General features: G+C 43.7%; 2 protein-coding genes across 8 annotated transcripts in view; one reads left to right on the top strand and one right to left on the bottom strand.

Annotated features, from left to right (window-relative positions):
• Nucleotides 1–2,734: 2,734 nt before the first annotated feature.
• On the top strand, nt 2,735–8,354 carry nyx (nyctalopin). Its single transcript, XM_078262938.1, has 4 exons — nt 2,735–2,756; nt 5,357–5,643; nt 6,299–6,603; nt 7,529–8,354. Exons 1-4 carry the CDS (start codon nt 2,735–2,737, stop codon nt 8,352–8,354), a joined length of 1,440 nt encoding a protein of 479 aa, XP_078119064.1.
• A 6,936-nt stretch (nt 8,355–15,290) lies between these two features.
• Nucleotides 15,291–19,967, bottom strand: part of caska (calcium/calmodulin-dependent serine protein kinase a) — a 182,220-nt gene continuing 177,543 nt past the window's right edge. For all 7 annotated transcript variants that reach the window (XM_078262669.1, XM_078262670.1, XM_078262672.1 and 4 more), the window contains one exon: nt 15,291–17,699. In XM_078262669.1, the coding sequence (XP_078118795.1) occupies nt 17,523–17,699 (177 nt within the window). In that variant the 3' untranslated portion in view covers nt 15,291–17,522. The remainder of the gene's footprint in view (nt 17,700–19,967) is intronic.

The following is a 19,967-nucleotide window of genomic DNA, read 5'->3' as shown; positions in this document are numbered from 1 at the left end:
ACCGTCCAAATGTTCTTAAAAACCTGACATTTTCAGCGTGTAGCTCGCTAGCTCGGAAGTTGTATCCGGTAGCCATCACGCCTGAGGCTTTATCCTGGAAATGTCCTTCCCTTAAACCAGGCTAAACTAAAAAATAGAATTAAAAACCATGAACAATATAGTGCAACAACTACAACCTAAATGGGCGTCCTTCCTCAAAATGTTACGTTTTCCAATTAAAAAAAAATTAACATTTTGTGGGTTTTTGTCTCTTTGTAGTCGTGTTGTCTCTTTTTTTTTTTTTGGTCATTTCTGTTTTCTTTGGGGTCATTTGGCGTTTCTTTGTGGTCGGTTTGTGTTTCTTTTTTCACATCTGTGTCTAAAACATTGAAAAAGCTAAAGCAGATAATAAATGACACTCAAAAAGCAGGGCTGTAGTCAAGTCCGCCTTTGTTGAGTCCAAGACCAGGGGTCTCATTTATAAACGTGGCGTACGCACAAAACGGGGCTGAAAATGTGCATACGCAACGGTTGTGATTTATAAAAATACTAACTTAACGGGAGAATGTGAGGTCCTCCACGCAAACTCTGACCCATGCGTACGCACGTTCTGGAGACAATGGGAATTGGCGACGCAGATGGTGAGGTGGTGAACTGAAGTCAGACTGCAGAGAGAAAATGGGAATAACGATCACTTGTAATATCTTCAAATATTGATGCCTCACGCACATTTCACTCCATATCATCCACATTACCATGAAGATTAAATCCAGCAGTGTTACTTGCACTTGTACTGAGTGATACTTGTTCCATAAACATCTTGTCAAATCCAACTCCCATCTTAAATAAAAGTGTTCTTAACGTTTAATCGGCGCTGTCTCACCGTCACATTGTCCGCTACGGAGCGCAGGAGGAGGAGACGGCCCGACTGCATGGAATACAGGATAGCATCAAATACCCTAGCATTAGATAACGGCAGAACACAGTGTAAGTAACTAAATATCTGTCTTTAAAACTGTGCATATATCATCAAATGTCAAAGTCTGGAAATGTATTATGTCAATGACTGGTCCCCACAAAGATAGTGAAAAGCACTGTGTGTGTCTGTCTGTCTGTCTGTCTGTGTGTGACGAGGTGAGCCGAATCCCCCAGCGACCCAAATCCACAGACAGTTGTCACAATCGTCTGTTCCCCCGGTAACCTGATGTGCAGAGATTTCGGTTTGTCTGCTGAACTTTGAAGTGACGTACTCTGGTGAACAAATAAGTAAGCTGACCTGTTGTTCTACTTTGTGGGAGCTTTTTAGGCAGTGAAAAGACAAAACAATGGTTACATCTCTTCCATCCTGCGTGGAGAAAAGTAGGTTTCATAACCAGCCAGCCACTGACACCAGTCAAACTGCTGTATAATATCTCTGTCTCTGTCAAATAGTACTGATCGACTCATCAGATCACACCGGTGATCCCCTAATCCATTTCAACTTCTGCATATAAGTTATATGTCCAACTTCATGCTGTGTGTGTGTGTGTGTGTGTGTGTGTGTGTGTGTGTGTGTGTGTCTGTGTGTGTGTGTGTGTGTGTGTGTGTTTCTAAGTTACCACTCTGCTTCATTTTGATCTGAGAGCTTCTCTTTACTTCTGTAATCCCGCCAACCGCCCATCTCTGTCCACCACTCCATCCAGGGGATTGACTGCCATTAAGAGATGGCTTTTTGGTGTGTGTGTGTGTGTGTGTGTGTGTGTGTGTATGTGTGTGTGTTTCATAATACACACACACACAGTGGAGGGGGGAGGATGAAATGTAAAAACACAACCACACACACTGAGAACTGCGTCAGGCAGAAGCATCAGTGTTGCAGGCTGATGTGGGACGAGCAGGATGGACACATCAGGCACCAATATTTGGACCGGGACTTTCAACCCACATGGATGCAACGGTCTGGAAAGATCTACAGGTATATGTGGCTTCCTTTCTCTGCATGTTCTCCCATTTCTTTCTCTTTCTGTTTGTTTGCTCAGGTTAAAGTCCCTGGGCACCCACACATGTGCTTTCTTCCCAGGACTGTCTGGGTGCGTTTGGACTGATTGATTGCATAGGCGTAATTTACAGAAAAGGCACAAATTGTTGCAGGAAATGAAGTGAAAATTTCAATTTTGCTCAAAAGTGGTGATCTCAACCAACCCCCCCCAAATGCTGAACCCAAAGTTACGCCCTTGATTGATAGACATCTCCCTGGGTCTCCTGTAAGCTCTGTTGCGCCTGTTAGTACAGGACAAATGACAGCTTTCTCATTCTTATTGGTAGAAAAGATGTGTGACCTAATGAATTCCCATCTATGCTTCAATCATAGCAGAAGTCTAATCAGCCAGACTAACTTTAAAAAAACAACAACCTATGTGGCTGTTCAGAGACTTTAACATATCTGTGGTGGTGATGGCGCAGTGGATATGACACTTAACCCCTAGATGCTCCTGAGGCGTGTTACCTCTGACATATATAGCAATTGTAAGTTACTTTGGATAAAAAGCATCAGCTAAATGACATGTCTTGTGATATTGTGTAAATCCATGTTGTCACCAGTTAGAGTTAAGGAGTCAAATGGAGCTAAAACGGCATCCTTGAAATCACTAACACACTGGTTTCGGGACATATTTATGTAATTCATAACCGTTCATCATTAAGTGCTGCTGTGCTGCTTTTGTGCCATTTCAGACCGCCGTTAATCCTGGCATGTCCCAGATGAGAGACTACAGTAATGACTGTCATCACTTTCACTGGTCAGTTTCAATCCCTTCACTCCTCTTCTGTTTCTTTTTTCCCTCCTCCTCAGCTGCCTGAGTGCTCTCAAAGTTTACACTGGCTTGGTGAAAGAAACCACACACTGTTAAACCTTGTTTAATAATAATAATAATAATTAATAATGTCTTAGCACAGGAAACATAAACATTTCCTTCAGTGAAGTATCCAGAAAATGTGCGTCCATCAAAGGCATTTCATCTTCGGTGGCTGAATCTCACTCCCCCTAAATTGCATCCACGTTTCCTTCACTTGCTTCCCTTCCCTGTCCCCACCGAGGAAGCACGGGAGAGACGCGGGGAAATCATGTGAGGAGAAAGGAAACGAGGAAATGTGTTTTTAGAGGGATGTAGTCTATATATCGACAGATCGGGCTAAAAGGAAAGCAGGGCCGAACTCGAGCTAACGTGAGCTGGGTGCAGGGTGAAATCCCAGGCACAGACAATACCTATTGTCGTGGGGCTAATCTCTGATGTAAGCTGTTCTGTCCTAATCACATCGCCATTTGACCAGCAGCTGGCAAAGAGACAGTTTAGCCCCGAACCTGCCGCTCAACGTGACTCAAATATCAAATCAAATTTCCTGACGCTGAAATGTTTCTGTTGAGCGAATGGAGCGAAGAAAGGTTTGTGTTGTGACTTGAACATGAGGCTCCTACAGTTACTTTATCTCTTAATTCTGTGGCATTAAAACCAGTAGATACAAATCTGGACTGAGGAGGTTCAAGCTTTAGAGCGTAACTTACATTCAAGCCATTGCCAATATGACTATGTACGGAAGATTGTGGCGTCCGGGGACTTTCCCGCACAGAAACTGGAGTGAAGATAACGACCTCTTATGAAGAGTTCATCATGTTGTTTTAATCCTCCGTGTCTCCTTGGCTACTAGCAACTGTGTGAAGGGGGTGGTGCACGATCACGGAAGGCTTGTATCATGTGGATGCGCTGACAGTGTTGTTGTCATTACTTATAATTCCTCATGGGGGCGACAGAAACTACACACTATAGCTTTAAATAGCTTTAAATCTCATTGCAGAATATAATTGGTATTGATCTAATGACCGAGGGGGGTCATTAGACTGGAACCATTATGAATTTATGAGGACTATGGTTAACTGCTCCTCCGAACTCGTAAAATACAGACGCTTGGGCGGTGGCTCACCCTTCAGCGTGTGTGTAGAACGCACCGGGCAGAGCAGCAGCTAAGCGCCGCTGTAAGATGACGTAGTATTAAGAGAGACAACTGTAGTAGTATTAAAAAGCCCGAAATTAAGCCCGAAATTTCGCAAAGGGAGTGTGGTTGGGGTGGTGGATGGGTCAAACAACACAGGACTTTCTCCCCCGAGACGGGTTCGTGTCCCATGTATAGGTATTTGCAGTATACCCACTAAGAAATCTCCAGGATTTCCATATACCCACTTAAAAATGTGCAATGATACGCATAGTATATACGAACGACATAGTTATGTGACAGAACTTTCACTTCAGATATTTGTATTCACAAGTACGGGGTCGAGTAATGTGACAGCAAACTAAGCTAACACTGCAGAACATGCAGAGAGACCTTTCTCATCTTCCATCGACCTCGCTGGGCGCAGTGCGTAGAGTGTACGTAGCGAGCAGGCCCCAATGCTCCGCCTACACTAACGCCAGTGTCCTCCCTTCACCACACATTTAAGACAAATATAAGTAGCCTATTTTATTTTGTCCTCGTTGCTTTGGGGTCAACTTTTGTGATCCAGGTTCAGGTCCCTGATTGTGAAAGCCCCTTTAATGTTTTATATTCCATTATATTTTGGATATATTTTGAATGTCATCTGTGTTTTCCTTCTCATAGGATAAATAAAGGTATTCTCAGAAGGTCACCCCAGGGTGCACTCAAACTGCAGGGAGCCTCTTGTTCAGAGTGTGGGCTGCAGATTGTAGCACAGCACGTAATTAGTACTTCACATGTCAGGTGGAGTTTCCAGTCTGCCCTGGGCTTTGTGTTAAAAACAGCGGCCTGTGGGTGTCACCTCTGTCTTCTACCATGGGGACACAGAGCCTGAGATGTCTGTTTAACCACGTTTAATTACTACAGGTGCATGCTTAGTGTCCCAACTAGCTTCTTATTCAACACACACACTGGCCAGACACATCCACTTCATCTTAATATTAGTTTTTTAAATCTGAATGACAGGGTGCGTGGCTAGCTTACTCCTTAGAGCGAGCACCCATATGCAGAGGCTCCGTCCTCAACGCAGCGGCTCAGGGTTTGAGTCTGACCTGTGGCCATGCTGCAAGGCTTCCCCCTCTCTCTCCCCCCTTTCCTGTCTGCAGCTGTCCTGTCTATTAAAGGCTAAAATGCCCAAAAACCTACCTAAACCCAACCTAACATGTTCGTTTTAAAGTTAGCATTAGAGATGCTGGTAGGTTGGATTTAGTTCTCTTTTGCCCAGAGCCCGGCTAGCTATTTCCACCATGCTTCCAGTCTTTACACAATATTGAAAGCACTCACGCTTGAAAATCTTTCCTTTCTCTGGCTCTCGTAGTGAGTATTTGTGACTGACTGCAGTGTCGTTTCTCCCTCTGTCCCCCTCCAGTCTCGGTGCTGTGCCTGCTGCCTCCGGCGGTGCTGGCCCGGTGGTCGTGTGTCCGGGCGTGTCCGCCGCCCTGCTCTTGCACCCAGGAGAAGAGCTGCACGGTGCTGTGTGACCGCTCCAGCATCTCGGAGCTGCCCAAAGAGTTCCCCTGCGAGGCGTCCGCCATCAACCTGGACAAGAACAAACTCAAGTTCCTGTCGGAGCGGGCCTTCGGCACGCTGCCCTCCCTCAAGACGCTCTCTCTGGACCACAACAACATCTCCTTCATCACCCCCGGGGCCTTCAAGGTCTGCTCAGGCTTTGTGCTGATGCTCAACTGCACTTTTCTTAAAGAGAAGCAGGAATAATAATAATAATAATATGTAAATGTAAATATGTAATACTAATAATAGTATGTTTTAGGAATCTGTACTGAATGAGTCAGGGTATCATTGGATAATCAGCTTTTCATTTGTAATTAGAAAATGAAAAACAAGTATATTTGTATTTTGTTAAACTTGTCACTTTTTTGTTTGCCTGTGGCCCAAATTTCCTCAGAAATTCATCTGAATGTGTTATGTTTTATTCTGCAACACCTCTTTTGCAGAGGATGCATTTTTGTTTTATAGATGTGTAATGCAAAGGACTGTTTAATGTGTTCTCTTGACCGTAGCTTTGGCTGAAATCGAGTTAAACTGGCTCACTCGCTATAACTTATAAATTAAGAAATGCACTAGTGGTAGACCGATTCTATCGGCCGGCCGATATATTGGGCCGATATTTGCGTTTTTACGTGTATCGGCATCAGCCGATACGGGGATGCTGCGTTCGCCGATAGTTTTTTCCCGGCATTATTTACAGACAGGCGTCCACAGGCAGCTCTGCATTTAAGCATTAAGACTTGCGGTGTGAACGTAGCCTAGATCAGCATGTTTAACACACAACTAATCCTCTGTCCTGCAGGGCCTTCCCAACCTGGTGGAGCTGAGAATGGCGCACAATGACTACATCAGTTACCTTCACACACGGGCGTTCACGGGGCTGAAGAAGCTGGTGCGCCTGGACCTGTCTGACTGCAGCCTCTTCAACATCCCGGACCGCATCTTCCTGGAGCAAACCGCGCTGAAGGAGCTGCTCTGCTTCCAGAACAACTTTAGGAGGATCCCTGGGGCGTTCAGAGGCATGGAGAACCTGACACACATCTACCTGGAGAAGAACCGGATCGAGGCGGTGGCCTACAACTCCCTGCTGGGCCTGGGCAGTCTCAAGTAGGTCGCAGGCTGGAAGTAGCTCATGTAAACGCTAGTGTCTCAAGGTCTGGCTACACTACAGATGCATTCTGGGATAGGAGAAAAACCACTCTGGGTTGTTTGCATTTCTTTAAACCAATCACAATGGTCTTGGGCGGTGCTAAGCTCCGGACGCAGCGACAGTGGCTCTGCTAAATAGTCTCTGGAAGGAACTTGTTCTGGTGGAACATTTGCACTCTGCAAAAGAAAACGCCACATACAATATTAAATGAAGTTACCTGTTGACACAATACAGTAACGTGAGCTATTTAAATGAGCTGATACATGGTTAAACCTCATTGGCTCTTACCAGTGTATCTCTGTTTGTACTTCGTCCACAGCAATCCCACCAATCGGTCCCAAAACGTCCCAGTTAGAGAGGAAATACTGTTAACATTTTATTTGTAAATCTTTACAATCATTCCCAGAAAGAACCGAGCAGACCCGCCTTGTTGCACCATCCAAAATTTTCTTCAAAACTTGACATTTTCCGCTTGTAGCTCACTAGCTCCAACGTTGTTTCCAGTAGCCATCACGCCGGATGTCGGGCTTTTATCCTGGAAACGTCCTTCCGTTAACCAGACCAAACTAAAATAGAATACAAATCTTAAACAATATAGTGCAACAACTACAACCTAAACACAACCAAACAATGTCTACTATGAGGCCAAACGTTCTAATTAAAGTCAATCTAAATTCTACAGCATATAATGAGTTTCCCGAAGCAAACGGAGTTTGAAAACGGCAACACACAGAGCGTAAGGTGAGGGATGTCAGCCAGTTATCCTCGTGTTCTTCCGTTGATCCAGACTAACCAATGGGTGATGTCCTGGCTGCTACGCCCACTGATTTTTACAGTCCTCAGTTCTGTCTCTTAAACATTTCTGTCTTCTTCTCATTCCAGGTACCTGAACCTCCAGGAAAACCGCATCAACGTGATCCATGACCAGTCCTTCCAGGACCTCTTGCGGCTGGAGAACTTCTACCTCAACGACAACGTGCTGTGTGATCTGCCGCGGAACGCCTTCAAGGGCCTCGTTCGCCTCAAGATGCTCAACCTCGGGGGGAACCTCTTGACCAACGTGTCCAAGACCTGGTTCAGTGACCTGGTGGAGCTGGAGGTCCTGTACCTGGACAGGAACCAGCTGGTCCACATCGAGGAAGGCACATTTGAGAACCTGACCAGCCTGATCACGCTCCACCTGAACAGCAACAACCTCACCACCCTTCCCTTCCCCGTCTTCCAGCCCGTCTACTTCCTGGGCCGCCTCTACCTCTTCCGAAACCCGTGGGAGTGTGACTGCTCCCTGGAGTGGCTGAAGGAGTGGATGGAAAGCTACAAGCTGGTGCGGGACATCCCGTGCGCCTCGCCTTCCTCCGTGGCGGGGCTGGATCTCAGCGAGGTGGTTTTCGCCAAGGTGAACGGCACGTGCGTGGACCCCGGAGAGCTGAACCTGACCACGGTGTCGTCGGAGATAGCCTCCACCACGGAAAACCGCTTCAACAGCCTCATCTCCAAGCTGCTGCAACAGGAGCTCCGAGAGGAGATGGGGAATGGGACGGAGAGCCTCCGCAACGGGACCCTGCTGCCCGAGGACGGGCAGCTGTCTGCGGGGGTCGGAGGGCGGCGGGCCCAGGCACGCCGATCGCTCTTCTGCTTCACCGTAGCGTGGCTCATCTTCGGTTTGATTGGCCGGTCAGATATTAATCACAGCTTTTCTTGCACATGAGGACTTGGGCTTCCTGACCCACAGATACAACAAGGAGTAGCTTTTTTTTTAAATTGCTGATGAGATAAAAGATGTTTTCAGCACACAGGAATGCTGTTCCTGTTCATGTGCGGTTGCTGGTGGGAGTTTTTGCTGCCAAAACGTCGGATTCGTGGGATTCTTTTTTTCCGTTGAAATGCAAGCAGTTCTTCACATGGAAAGACTGGCGGTGACATGGCAGCATTTATTTCCACGCGAGTTGTTTCTCTTTGATAATCTAGGATATTTATAGATGACACATCCTATGCATATCGTTCATCGTAGGTTATATATAAACAGCTCTGCCAAAGCTGTACACTTGCAGGATTGACTTCTACGGTGTGGATTTCAAACTGTGGATTACTGTGACGACGTGATGAAAATGTACATGTGAACCTCCACCGTTTGTTGCATAATGCTCAATTTTAATTAAACATTACGTAATATTCGCAGCATTACATAGTCTGTTACGAGTGTTTGTTTTTGTATTTGCATTGACATCTATGTGTAAAGTTAAAGGAGATAAGAGCTCCTGTAGTTGTCTCCTAAACAGATGTCCAGATTGTCCTCTCTGCTCTAAATGTGGGTTCTGCAGCTTTTCAATAAATGCATTAATCTTCTTATTGCATGCAAGCTCAGTGTCGTTGCCACTTGTGTTCGCTACAGCGTAATGGAGGGACTTTCTCGTTCCTCCGATGCCCCTCATGGACATGACCTCTCTTTATACGGAGGGTGTGATTGCCATATGGCAGGTTGTGGACGGGGGAGGGGAAAGTGTCGACGCATGTCAGTTCCCTTTGGGATAATAAAAGTAGGAACTAACGAATACTTTCATTGTCGATTATTAATGCAGATTATTTTCTCAATTAATCGATTAGTAGTTTGGTCTATAAAATGTCAGAAAATGTTAGAAAAAATGTGGATCAGTGTTTCCCAAAAGCCCAAAATGACGTCCTCAAATGTCTCGTTTAGTCCACAACTCAAAAGATATTCAGTTTACTGTCACAGAGGAGAGAAGAAATTAGAACATTCACATTTACAAGCTGGAATCAGATCATTTTTTACATTTTATTCATAAAAAAATACTCAAACTCGATTCATAGATTATAAAAATAGTTGCTGATTCATTTAATAGTCAACAACTAATCGATTCATCTTTGCAGCTAATGAAAAGCTTTTAGGTATATGACATTGCAAACAAATGAAGTGTTCTTAAAGTGCAACATATTCTGCTTACTGCAAACTTTACATATATATATATATATATATATATATCTGTGTAGCTGAAAACGTTAAAGATATCCCTATTTAAACAGCTACTGCTTTCTTTTCACCCTGATGAATGTAAAGTAGTTTGGTTTAGACAGACAGTGATCCAGTTTAGTGGTTTTGTTATACAAAAACGCTCTGTCAGGATACATTTTTCTAAATAAAATAAACTGTTGTTGAACTTTTGACGTGCCTGCTCTGTGACTCGACCCGTTTCTAGCGGTGAACCCCCAGTAATGTGCACACTGGCCTGTTGTGGGATTAGCATGGACTACTGGGCCGGCTGGATGCTGCGTCTCTCTCATCCCTCTCTCATCTACCATTGCTCTAATGCAGCTCTTTTTTTTATTCAACCCTGTGAAAACCAAGACATTTTTGAGCATTTTTGTTGGTCTTATTCCCCGTATCCCCCAGAGTTAGATAAGTCCAGACATACCCTTCTCATCTCTGTGGTGTTGTAACTCTGTCTGACGCACCCACTGCTAGCCTAGCTTAGCACAGATCCTGGAGGTAACCGGCTCCATCTAGCCTAGCTTAGCACAGATCCTGGAGGTAACTGGCTCCATCTAGCCTAGCTTAGCACAGATCCTGGAGGTAACCGGCTCCATCTAGCCTAGCTTAGCACAGATCCTGGAGGTAACCGGCTCCATCTAGCCTAGCTTAGCACAGATGCTGGAGGTAACCGGCTCCAACTAGCCTAGCTTAGCACAGATCCTGGAGGTAACCGGCTCCATCTAGCCTAGCTTAGCACAGATCCTGAAGGTAAACGGCTCCAACTAGCCTAGCTTAGCACAGATCCTGGAGGTAACCGGCTCCATCTAGCCTAGCTTAGCACAGATCCTGGAGGTAACTGGCTCCATCTAGCCTAGCTTAGCACAGATCCTGAAGGTAACCGGCTCCATCTAGCCTAGCTTAGCACAGATCCTGAAGGTAAACGGCTCCATCTAGCCTAGCTTAGCACAGATCCTGGAGGTAACTGGCTCCATCTAGCCTACTGCTCCCAATAAGTGACAACATAACGCCAACATGTTCCTGTTTACATGTTGTGATTTGTAGAGTCACAGCGTGTACAAATAACAAGGTCACATGAGACACAGCCATCTTCTAACCGTATACATACTGGGAACTATATTCTCAGAAGGCGAAGCACTGCTACTTCTGCTACTTGGGCGGAGTGATTTGCTCGCAGTACCTGAGAAGCCCCGTGGTGAGGAGCAGAGAGTAACAACGGGGCTTTTCAGGTGTTAATCACTCCGCCCAAGTAGCAGTGCTTCGCCTTCTGAGAATATAGTTCCCAGTATATATACGGTAAGTAACACTTTCAATGCAGGAATTTTACTTGTAACAGTGTTTTCACAGTGTGGTATTAGTACTTTCACTGAAGTAAAGGATCTGAGTACTTCTTCCACCACTGCTTCAACAAAAATCATACATTTTATTGAGTTTAAACAAGGAATGGCTCCACACACAGAACAGTGCACGATACCCCCAGACAGTTATTCAGCGCAGCCAACAAAAACACAGAGAAATAATTGAATATAATTAATTAATAATAACATCAAACAAACAACATCCCATCTCGTAAAATATGGACGCTTGGTCGGGTGCCTTTGTCGTTGTTATTGACGCTAAAAGTCTCCTTTAGCGTCAATAACAAGTAGAGACAGTCCGATACCATTTTTTGCTTCCCGATACCGATTCCGATACCTGAACTTGCGTATCGGCCGATACCGAGTACTGATCTGATACCAGAGTGTCATATATTTTATTATGTTTTAAGAACTGTATACTACTATCTCTGTATGGATGATATGATGTATAACAGCTGTATACTACTATCTCTGTATGGATGATATGATGTATAACAGCTGTATACTACTATCTCTGTATAGATGATATGATGTATAACAGCTGTATACTACTATCCCTGTATAGATGATATGATGTATAACAGCTGTATACTACTATCTCTGTATAGATGATATGATGTATAACAGCTGTATACTACTATCCCTGTATAGATGATATGATGTATAACAGCTGTATACTACTATCCCTGTATAGATGATATGATGTATAACAGCTGTATACTACTATCCCTGTATAGATGATATGATGTATAACAGCTGTATACTACTATCTCTGTATGGATGATATGATGTATAACAGCTGTATACTACTATCTCTGTATGGATGATATGATGTATAACAGCTGTATACTACTATCTCTGTATGGATGATATGATGTATAACAGCTGTATACTACTATCTCTGTATAGATGATATGATGTATAACAGCTGTATACTACTATCCCTGTATAGATGATATGATGTATAACAGCTGTATACTACTATCCCTGTATGGATGATATGATGTATAACAGCTGTATACTACTATCCCTGTATAGATGATATGATGTATAACAGCTGTATACTACTATCTCTGTATAGATGATATGATGTATAACAGCTGTATACTACTATCCCTGTATAGATGATATGATGTATAACAGCTGTATACTACTATCCCTGTATGGATGATATGATGTATAACAGCTGTATACTACTATCTCTGTATGGATGATATGATGTATAACAGCTGTATACTACTATCCCTGTATAGATGATATGGCTGCAGGTTTGACTCCGACCTGCGGCCCTTTGCTGCATGTCATCCCCCCCCCTCCATCTCTCCTATAAAAATAAAAGCCCAAAGAAAAAGATTTCTCGTTCACACTGGCAAACGGACACAGACACCCAGGGATAAAAAACACAAATCAAAGTCATAGTATAGTATGTTATAAAAAATATAATAGTATAATATGACGAAAAAAGGAACAAAAGTCAGTATAGTATGTCGAAATAAATGTCATAACATCACATGAGTTTTTAATTATTTCAGAAATAAAAGTCATAAAAAACATGTCATATAGTATTTCGAAAAAAAAGTAAAACAATTTCAGTATAGTATGTCGAAATAAACGTCATAAGAAAGTCATTAAGAGAAGATCTCAAGTAATATTAGTTTACTGGATCTCAGATCAGCAGCCCCTGTGCTGAGTTCTCGGTGCTCCATCATGCTGAGGTGACAATTTCAAATTCAAACGTAAAGCCGACGCAGCTGTCCTGAGCCAGCGCTGCCTCTGATTCAGACGGGTAACGCCACGGGATTACACAGCAGTAAAACACAGTGTTCAGGCTGCCGCTCATTCTAATCACTCACTTGGCTTGATTGGAATCCCAAAATGCAGCACTCAGACTCAGAGGTCAGCTGAGAGCACCTGAAATATGTATCACAGCCTAGAGTCCAAATAAGTTAAGTAAGTAAATAATAAGACTTCTTTTTTTCCATCTTTTTAAAAAGTCCGTTTTAGGGCTGCAACCTATGATTATCTGTAAAATGCTGAAGGAGAAAATGTCTTTTTTTTCTCTTTTTTTTGTCAAAAAACCCAAAGATATTCAATGTGCTATTATAAAAAATGTGGTAACACATGACACTGTCTAACTCTGACTCTAACCATAACATGTCATGACAAAAACCCAATGACACTTACTAAAAGAAGCGTTATGTCATAAACGTTTATGACTTGTTTATAATGTTTATGACACGTTCATGACAGTGTCATGTCACTCTTATGGAGATACCTTCAAGTAAAGTGTAACCACAGATTTAGAGAAGCCGATAATATTCACATTTCAGAAGATGGAAGTACAGAAATTTGTCTTTTTTTCCTTCTATTTACCCCCCCCAATCACCCCAAATTAATTCATTATCAAAATGGGTGGCGAAAGACTTTCTATTGGTCGCCAACACTTTAGTTCCGTTCACTATTATGCTCCCAAACCTGCTGCTGCAGCAGTAAAAGCCCAGTCATGGTACACATTCTCCTGATATGTTCACGTGAAGAACCTCACCTGCTCTTTGATGCGTTTGTTGGCTCAAATATAATCCTGTGTTTTCCCGCGGTTGGTGGAAGACTTAAGTGTGCATATTTGGCGGGGGGGGGTGTGTTTAGGGGTCTTTCCTCAAAAAATGTGATGTTTTTCAATTAAAAAAATATGCAATTTGACATAAATCTGGACCGTTATCACCATATCTGTGTCTAAAATGTTGGAAAAGCTAGAGCAGGTAATACATACAAAACCCCAACTACAGTCATTAGATATGAGAAAAGTCTTTTAGTTTGTTTGATGCTTTTTTTAAACGTTTTTGGCACTTTTTTGCCGCATTTCACATCCATTCGTCTCAGGTGCTGCACCTAAGACTTATAATTAAGTATATAATGGAGGTTCAGTTTAGTGTCACAGAGGAGAGAAGAAACTAGAAAAATATTCACTTTTGTTTTACTTTGTTCTGTGAACTTTGGAAAATGACTCAAACGGAAAAATCGATTATGAAAACAGTTGGCGATTAGTTTAACCCTCTGACGGAAGACGCACCGGCAAGTCTAAGTGATGTTTGACAAAACTCCTACTCAAAAAGTGATATTACAAAATGTATTTAGTATGTTATTCATATATTACGTAGGGATGCACCGAATCCAGATTTTTGGGGTTCTGCTGAATCCTGAACCCCCTGGTTGAGATTCTGCTGAGTCCTCGTCCCGTCCTCAGTCCATGAACACAGTCAACACATTAATGAAGTAAACAGTGACTGTCCTTCCTTTGCCGTACCTGAAGTTGCTGCATTCTGGCTGCTGTCTGTAGATTCCTTCATGCTCAGCTCGTATTCTTCCAGATGTTCCATACCAGATGTTTTTTTTTAAAGATTATTTTTGGGCTTTTCCGCCTTTAAGTTTTGACAGGACAGCTAGGTGAGAAGGGAGCGAGAGGGGGAAGACATGCAGGGAATTGGTCACAGGTCGGATTTGAACCCTGGACCTCTGCGTCGAGGCATAAACCTCTCAGTATATGTACGCCTGCTCTACCACTGAGCCAACCCGGCCACCATACGCAAATGTTGTAACAGCGGTGATGTTGTGTATTGTTTAGGGTCCTCGCCACCACCAGACTAATCAGCATTGCAGATTGAACATGTAGCTGGACTTGAATGGCCTTCTTTTGACTGAAAGTACTGCCAAACAACACTTTTTCTGCTCACCAGTTCCATTTCCACTTCCTCTCAGCCTGCTGCATTGAACGCTCCACCTACGTAAACACCTTCCCGTAACCAACGGCGCCGTCATGACATCGACCAGCGTAGCGCAAAGCCGAATCCTGGATTCGGTGCATCCCTGATACTACGTCTGTGAACCGAAGACTTCAGTAAACTCATTTCAAACACCAAAACAGTTGAGTGTAGGTTTGTTTTTCACAAGAGATTTGAGAAATATTTCAGCTTTAGGGCCAAATTATGTCTTCATACGTTGCTCTGGGACTATTTTGGGTCTCGCTAAACAGACAGCTGAGTTTGTTCTGAACATTTTCTGAACAGGGTTAATAGTTGACACCTAGTTGATACATCTTCGTGGCTCTACTTGATAACCAGCGTTTTGATAGCGATTACCCAGAATCCCCAGCGTCAGAGTAAGTTGGACTCGCTTTGGTGCTATGTGTCACTGCTCAGTGTAGATGTTTAGGACCTGAGATATTGTTTGTGTCATGCTCGTGTTCTGTGGAAGAGAAGAAAAAAGAAGAGCCACTCCACGGTTCACTTTTCCAACACATGAAAGGAAATATATTTAAAAAAATGTTTCATACTGACGGACCTTTTATCATTGCAGAGTCATTTACACAGGGGGCAGTCTGTCATATTCACATACAGGTAATCAGATGCACACTCCGCAGCCTCCTCTTCCCTCGCAATGAAGTCGCCTTCGCAGAACGTATAGGTTACACTTCCTCTGCACAGTTACAGTTTCAGAATACAAAAAGAAATCAGCTTTTCATCTCTTGCCGACTTTTGAAACATTAACACTCTTGGACATCACATTTCTGAAATGGCAAATGAGGAAAAACGGTGAAATGGGTCCGTTTCTTTGTGTGTATGACAAATCAAATCAGAGAAAAAAAAATGGAGACTTTTATTAGATGTTTTTTTTTTTTTTTTTTTTACAAACACATCTCACTACATGGTCAATCATTTACTTTTTATAAATCTGTGTGTTTTTAGAAATGTCACCCGAAATGCAAGGGATGTGCATAGGTGTCAAGTCAACGTCCGGCCCCGTCGCGGTTTTTTTCTCACCCCCTCTTTGCTTCCCTTGGCCGAGTTCACTTCCAAACAACTGGAATGTTTTTGTCTTTTAATATATATATATATATATATATATATATATATATATATATATATATATATATATATATATATATATATATATATTATATTGGTCTTCTTTTCTTTCTTGGAGGTTTACAGAGGGACACTGGGAACACTGACTGACAGACTGCATGGAAGCTTGCAAAATGTCCACATGCATGATAGCCTCATTCAAATCTCTAAAACATTTATGGATTTATTTAGAAGAGACAGTACCTGGTGGGTAGAAAGGTGCGTGATGATGCAACTGTACCGAGGCCTAACAATCGGATCGCTAGAGGAGGATGTGGCCCAGAGTTACCGTTTTTTTCAACCTGGACCCTATATGTTCCTATGTGTTTGTGTCTGAGTGACTGATGGGAACAACAATCTTTGACGTTGGTCCAGTATTAAGAGAGATCGCTGCAGTCGGCAGCAGAGAAACAAGCTACAATATAAGTTAATAGGATGATTGTCCAGCTGGTATTTACCTTCACAAAAATGCTCGTTTTGCTGCTGACAGGCTCAGATTAATATTCTAAGTGTCTGACAACATTATGGAAAGGATCCCTACAGAGATAGACCTCTAAAACCTCTTTGAGACCTTTCTGTTTAACCAGAAACAGCTCTGAAGTCGCTAGCGCTAAACCCACCAGACTCCATTTAAAAAAGCAATACTTTTAGCGTGTGTAGAGCCAACGTATTTTCACATGTAAATCAGTTAACTATGTGTTTATTTCAACTAAAACTAGAGTTGTGATGGTTGGAAAAGTGGAAAGACGACCAAAAACGACTTTTCATAGTCTTATGTTGTTTCTGTCGACTGTGAATGAAGTGTATTCTACGATACTAAAATGACTGTTTATTTACATGGAGTCTGGTGGGTTTAGCGAACGCAATTTGGCGGATGTTTTTATGTTTAAATAAAGGATCTTAAATAAAGGATCTTGTGAAGGTAAACACAAGCTGGACAATCGTCCTGTTAACTTACACTGTAACTTGTTTCACTGAATGCCGACTGCAGCGATCTCTCTTAATACTGGACCAACGTCAAAGATTGTTGTTCCCGTCAGTCACTTGGACACAAACACATAGGAACATAGGGTTAAAAAGGTTGAAAAAAGGGTAGTTACCCTTTAAGAAAGGAACAAGAAAGAATATATAATGACGATCTCTAGACGAGAAGACATTGCGGTTTGTTTGTGTGCTTTTTAAGTCCATCCGTTGAGAGACAGAAAACCCTGACAGCATCTTCTCTACGGATGGTTTTTAGTACGACAACACCCGACAGAGCTACAATGTGATGGGAGGACAGGACGCAGTACTGTCTCTTTAAAACAAACATCTACAAAAATGTTGCCTCCTAGCTAGTACAGACATGACAATATGCACTTTTGTTTAAACTCTTTTTATACATCACTATGACTAGGTCGTCTGTCAGGGCGAGGGTCCGGTAGTTTTGTCCGCCGCAGGTTGTGTGTGCGGCGTTTCGGGGGAGGATTTCTGGTGAATGCTTTGCGGCCGCTTCCACAGAAACGCGTGTGAAAGAGAGAGAGAAGGGGTCCCATGGGTTTTCAGTTAATAGTTCATTTGTGTGTGTTTTGGGGAGTTTGTCCGAGGGCGTTGTAGCTGCGAGGCGTCGGTCAGTAGACCCAGGACACGGGGACCCACTGGCTGGTGGTGCACACCAGATCGATGGCCTCCTCCAGGTGCCTGATGGTCTCGTCGATCTCGTTGTTGATGATGGTCTGGTCGAAGTAGTGGGCGTAGGTCGTCTGCAGGATCTCAGACTCCTTCTGCAGACGCTGGAGGGACTCGTCCTGCAGGAGGAGGAGGAACAGAGACGGGTGAGAGAGGGAGGAAGACCACACACAGTGTGTAAGGGCCCTCACTCAGCACAGGCTACATCCACACTACTACGTTTTCATTTTAAGTTTTGAGACAAAAATGATCTCCATCCTACAAGAGTTTTAGCTCCAGTAGCAGAACTAATCTCCGTCCATATTAAAGGGGAACTTATATGACTTTCTTCGGGTTGAATGGTGGCCGTCTCGCTTCCCCCTAGCGCCTGTGAGCGGAAAAAAACCACCCTCGCAACTTTGGGGCGTCGGGAAGTATCGCGTCATATCTATTCCGAAGCTGTAGGGGAGCTCTATAGAGAAACCTGTAGGGGGGCTCTGTAGAGAAACCTGTAGGGGGCTCTATAGAGAAACCTGTAGGGGGGCTCTATAGAGAAACCTGTAGGGGAGCTCTATAGAGAAACCTGTAGGGGGGGGCTCTATAGAGAAACCTGTAGGGGGAGCTCTATAGAGAAACCTGTAGGGGGGCTCTATAGAGAAACCTGTAGGGGGGCTCTATAGAGAAACCTGTAGGGGGAGCTCTATAGAGAAACCTGTAGGGGGAGCTCTATAGAGAAACCTGTAGGGGGGCTCTATAGAGAAACCTGTAGGGGGGGGCTCTATAGAGAAACCTGTAGGGGGGCTCCATAGAGAAACCTGTAGGGGAGAGCTCTATAGAGAAACCCTGTAGGGGGACTCTATAGAGAAACCCTGTAGGGGGGCTCTATAGAGAAACCCTGTAGGAGAGCTCTATAGAGAAACCTGTAGGGGGGCTCTATAGAGAAACCTGTAGGGGGCCTATAGAGAAACCTGTAGCTCTACAGAGAAACCTGTAGGGGGGCCTCTATAGAGAAACCTGTAGGGGGGCTCTATAGAGAAACCCGTAGGGGGCTCTATAGAGAAACCTGTAGGAGCTCTATAGAGAAACCTGAGGGGGGGGCCTCTATAGAGAAACCTGTAGGGGGGGCTCTATAGAGAAACCCGTAGGGGGGCTCTATAGAGAAACTCAGGGAGCTCTACAGAGAAACCCGTAGGGGGGGGCTCTATAGAGAAACCTGTAGGGAGCTCTATAGAGAAACCCTGTAGGGGGGGGCCTCTATAGAGAAACCTGTAGGGAGCTCTATAGAGAAACCCGTAGGGGGGGCTCTATAGAGAAACTCAGTAGGAGCCTCTATAGAGAAACCTCAGTAGGGGGGGGCTCTATAGAGAAACCGTAGGGGGCTCTATAGAGAAACCCGTGGGGGGGGGCTCTATAGAGAAACCCGTAGGGGGGGCTCTATAGAGAAACCCGTGGGGGGGCTCTATAGAGAAACCTGCGAGCAAAAAGCGAGAAAACAGCGAAGAAATGTCCAAAACTGCATAGCGCCCCTTTAACAACTAGGGGTGTTGAAATGAATCATTGCATCGATGCGTCTTGATGCAGACCAGGACGATTCATCAATGAGAAGAAAGACCATCATCGGTTACAGCCTGCTGATGTCTGCTGTGTTCAGACTCCGCTACATTCAGGAAGAGTCTTTTTTAAGAGCGGATACAATAAAAAGGGGAGTTCTTATATATCTGACTGCTTGAATTTGTCGCTGAAAGCCACGTGTGGCAATATATAATAATACTGAGGTGGTGACGCATCGTGATATCGATTTGAATCGTGCATACAGGACTGAAAGAGAACTCTCACACAGCACAGGCTACATCTACACTACTACGGTTTCATTTTCATTTCCATATTAACACGTCTGACATCACATATCTAGATTCCTAAACTAGAAACCTAAACTATTTTACTATTTATTCTCTTTACTTATATGTATTGTTTATATATCTGTGTCTTGTACTCCCCCACCCCCCCCCATCCCTTGCTGCTGCAACAGTGGGCATGTCCTCATTGTGGGATTAATTAAGGATTTTGAATGTGTTAACAGGAAGCAGATTGTCGGACGTTACTCTGCGGTTGGAAACCATGGATGTAGAAGTTGAAAATACAGAAAATACTTTGGAGGAAGAACAACGGTGAAAAGTAAGAGCAGGGATTTATCAGCTTGGACCGACTGCGAGCTGGAACTGTTACTGAAAGGTCTGTAAGCTACCTAACTGATGAGACTGACTGACCTGCGTCGTCGTTTCCAAATGTCTCCGTTTGTGCCCGTCCAGACTACAAAAACCTAATGTCTCCATTTTAGGGGCTCGGGAATGCTGGGACGTGAACTTAGCAAGACATATTTGTTTTTAAACCGACACGTCGTAGCGTAG

Source organism: Sander vitreus, chromosome 11, assembly GCF_031162955.1.
Source record: "Sander vitreus isolate 19-12246 chromosome 11, sanVit1, whole genome shotgun sequence".
NCBI lineage: Eukaryota > Metazoa > Chordata > Actinopteri > Perciformes > Percidae > Sander > Sander vitreus.
Note: the sequence above shows the minus strand (reverse complement) of the source record. Positions and strands in the feature narration are given on the sequence as shown.

What these genes read in the sequence shown, in the direction of transcription:
- nyx (XM_078262938.1), top strand. Translation starts at nt 2,735, where the DNA reads ATGACTGTCATCACTTTCACTG. An exon ending in TCACCCCCGGGGCCTTCAAG is followed by an intron (nt 5,644 to 6,298) that starts GTCTGCTCAGGC and finishes TCTGTCCTGCAG; the next exon opens with GGCCTTCCCAACCTGGTGGA. An exon ending in CTGGGCCTGGGCAGTCTCAA is followed by an intron (nt 6,604 to 7,528) that starts GTAGGTCGCAGG and finishes TTCTCATTCCAG; the next exon opens with GTACCTGAACCTCCAGGAAA.